The sequence below is a fragment of the Syngnathus floridae genome, chromosome 13 (assembly GCF_059516105.1).
Source record: "Syngnathus floridae isolate MCC-2025c chromosome 13, RoL_Sflo_1.0, whole genome shotgun sequence".
In the NCBI taxonomy this organism is placed as follows: domain Eukaryota; kingdom Metazoa; phylum Chordata; class Actinopteri; order Syngnathiformes; family Syngnathidae; genus Syngnathus; species Syngnathus floridae.
The window spans coordinates 14,607,523-14,609,963 of record NC_142425.1 but is presented as its reverse complement, the minus strand read 5'-3'; the positions used below and the strand labels follow the sequence as shown (position 1 = coordinate 14,609,963).

Genomic DNA, 2,441 nt, shown 5'->3' with positions numbered 1-2,441 from the left:
CACTTGTGGTCGGTCATTGGAGGTACTATTACATGAACTCAAGTATGGATGTTCTTTTGTGTGGTTCTTAGTTCGTATAGACTTTTATTTTAGCAGATGCACTGATCGGTTGGCACTTTTCATTTCGTTGTACATGTAACGATGACAATAAAGATCTATTCTATTCTAAGTGTCCCCAAAAAAAAGCCCATGGTCACGTCCACGCTTCGATTTCCGAAATCAATCGCTCGTCTGTCGGATGCGATTTAGATGTTGCCGTCACGGACTGCGTGATTAACAAATGACACGCCTTGACTGAAGCTGAACCTTATCACAGGGTGCACTTGAGCTTTAAGAAGCGATTACTCCAGATTGCATCTTACGTAATGTCCTTTACCTCGTTGATGTCGCTCTTCCCGAGTTGTCGGATCCATCCACTGCAGACGGAACGGTGGCAAAGTTGTTGACTTCAACGCTCTGAAATTGAAAATGGGCTGATGAAACACTCTTTGAGCTCAGTGATTTTGTTCCATAGTTTATATCGTTGGTTGATTCGTTTGATAGATTGAATTTCAAATGCACCGGATGTTCACATTTGAGCGCCGTTTCTCTTTGAACTCGACAATGACCAACTTTCTGCACGATGCCTACTCTTACTGTTTCTCACTCTGCAAAAAAGGTTTTCTCCGGGTACATTCCATGTGCAACGAGTGTGCCCATGAGGGAAAAAAACGCCACGAGGCTCAAGACGGCGCGCAGGGCTTTAAACCAGCTCGGGTAAGTGGGCAGCAGAGACAGATCGTAGTGAAGTGAGATTCCCAGCGCCATAATAACCATGGTCATTGCAGGAACGATGCTCTCAGCCAGGAGCGTGGTAACCCAGGCCAAGAGTGAAGGAACCACGCTGTTGCTCAGGTTGATCCAGTCGGGTTTGGCCGGGCTGCTCTCGGGGAGGGCGTAGCCCCAGCGAGCGCCGCCCAGGAAAGAAACGACGGAGACGCTGTAGGCCAACTGAGCGTAGGCAAAGTCGGGAATGTAACTTTCAGTCACGCCCATGACGAGAGGAGGGGCAACAAAGGGGATCAGGCCCGCAAAGCCTAGCCACAGAGCCGCTTTGGGGCTCTTCCACAAGTCCTTCATGTCATAGCGCAGCAGGTCCAGCTCTCGAGGAGGAGCTTCGGGCTGCTGTCGCTTCTTCAGCCTCACAACAGATGAGTGGAAGTATCCTTTCCCGGACGGAAAAGCCACTGCATGAAACGGTGTCCTCGAGGAAAGCGCAAACGCACCGGGACAATTTTCGTCCCGGGAAAGTCCAGACCGCGCTAAGGAGGCCAGGCCGGCACGTCGATGGCCTGATCCAGCCTCGGTAAACTTGAGAAGTGACGATGGCCAACATTGTGGTGGGCGGCGAGCCACGTGCGACAGCTGAGAAAAGATATCCGGGCAAACATTTGACTTACATTTCAAATTCACCGTGGTCATAAACAAAGACGTGTTATCACAAATATCTACGTACCTTCTGGGCAGTGAGGGTGCTTTTTCTAAAGCAAACAGAGAGCATCTAGAGAAAGATGTACACAGGTTCACTCATTGGGTTGAATATGCACAATTTAGCTCACATAAAAATATATGAATGCAAAAAAGATAATTGAGAAATCAATGAGATTGAAAGTATGAAAGATTAAGACTTAATAAGATGGTGTGTCAAAAGATTGATATATTCTCAATGTGCATTTTTTTTTTTTTAATCAAGGTGACGTGCGGACTTGAAGCAAATGTAAAACATATCCTGCGTTTTCTAAACGACTTGACAGTACACAATGGCGCATTTTCATCAGTTCTGAATTGGTTAGTACAAAGTTAAAACAGTACTATAATTAAGAATCAGAAAATTACCTCTGACAGAGACAAGAATCGTCATATTATGACAACCATCCGGGGTGCTGGGTTTTGGTGACACGAACACGCCCGCCGTCAAAAACGTCCGTGTCAAACAGGTTGTTGAAAACAAAGTTCCGCCCAAAATAACGAAGAAAAAGTACAGACACGAGCATTAATAAAGTAGTAGTCGTAAAAAGTAAAGACTTACGAAAATGTATTAATTCAGATTTTGTAGAAAATAGGATTTTTGCTTTGGTATGAGCTATTTTGCTCACATTTGAAGTATTTAAAAAAAAAAGTCAACATTTCTTGATAAACCTGGATCAAAATATTCTGCCTACTTCTACATTTTTCATTCCCTATGTCACAAAGGTATCCCTCCCTCCCTCCCTCCCTCCCCATTTGAATATGAACCGATGCAAATATTTCATGTCAAATATTTATGTCGTGCAAATTACTTTGGAAGCAAGACCACAAAGGATGACCAAAAGAGAACACCAGAGAACAGACCATACCAAGTTTCCTCTAGGAATCATTATGTAGGTCATTCTGTTTGGTTATTGTGACAAAATGCTTTATTC

The 2,441-nt window shown here is 44.4% G+C and overlaps 1 protein-coding gene across 1 annotated transcript; it reads right to left on the bottom strand.

The window, feature by feature from the left end:
• Positions 1-64: 64 nt before the first annotated feature.
• Positions 65-2,007, bottom strand: LOC148389126 (transmembrane protein 69-like). Its single transcript, XM_088394654.1, has 3 exons — positions 1,876-2,007; positions 1,496-1,540; positions 65-1,404 (listed from the first exon to the last, which is right to left on the bottom strand). Exons 2-3 carry the CDS (start codon positions 1,538-1,540, stop codon positions 643-645), a joined length of 807 nt encoding a protein of 268 aa, XP_088250780.1. The 5' UTR covers positions 1,876-2,007; the 3' UTR covers positions 65-642.
• Positions 2,008-2,441: the final 434 nt, after the last annotated feature.

What these genes read in the sequence shown, in the direction of transcription:
- LOC148389126 (XM_088394654.1), bottom strand. Translation starts at nt 1,540, where the DNA reads ATGCTCTCTGTTTGCTTTAGAAAAAGCACCCTCACTGCCCAGAAG. An exon ending in GCACCCTCACTGCCCAGAAG is followed by an intron (nt 1,405 to 1,495) that starts GTACGTAGATAT and finishes ATCTTTTCTCAG; the next exon opens with CTGTCGCACGTGGCTCGCCG.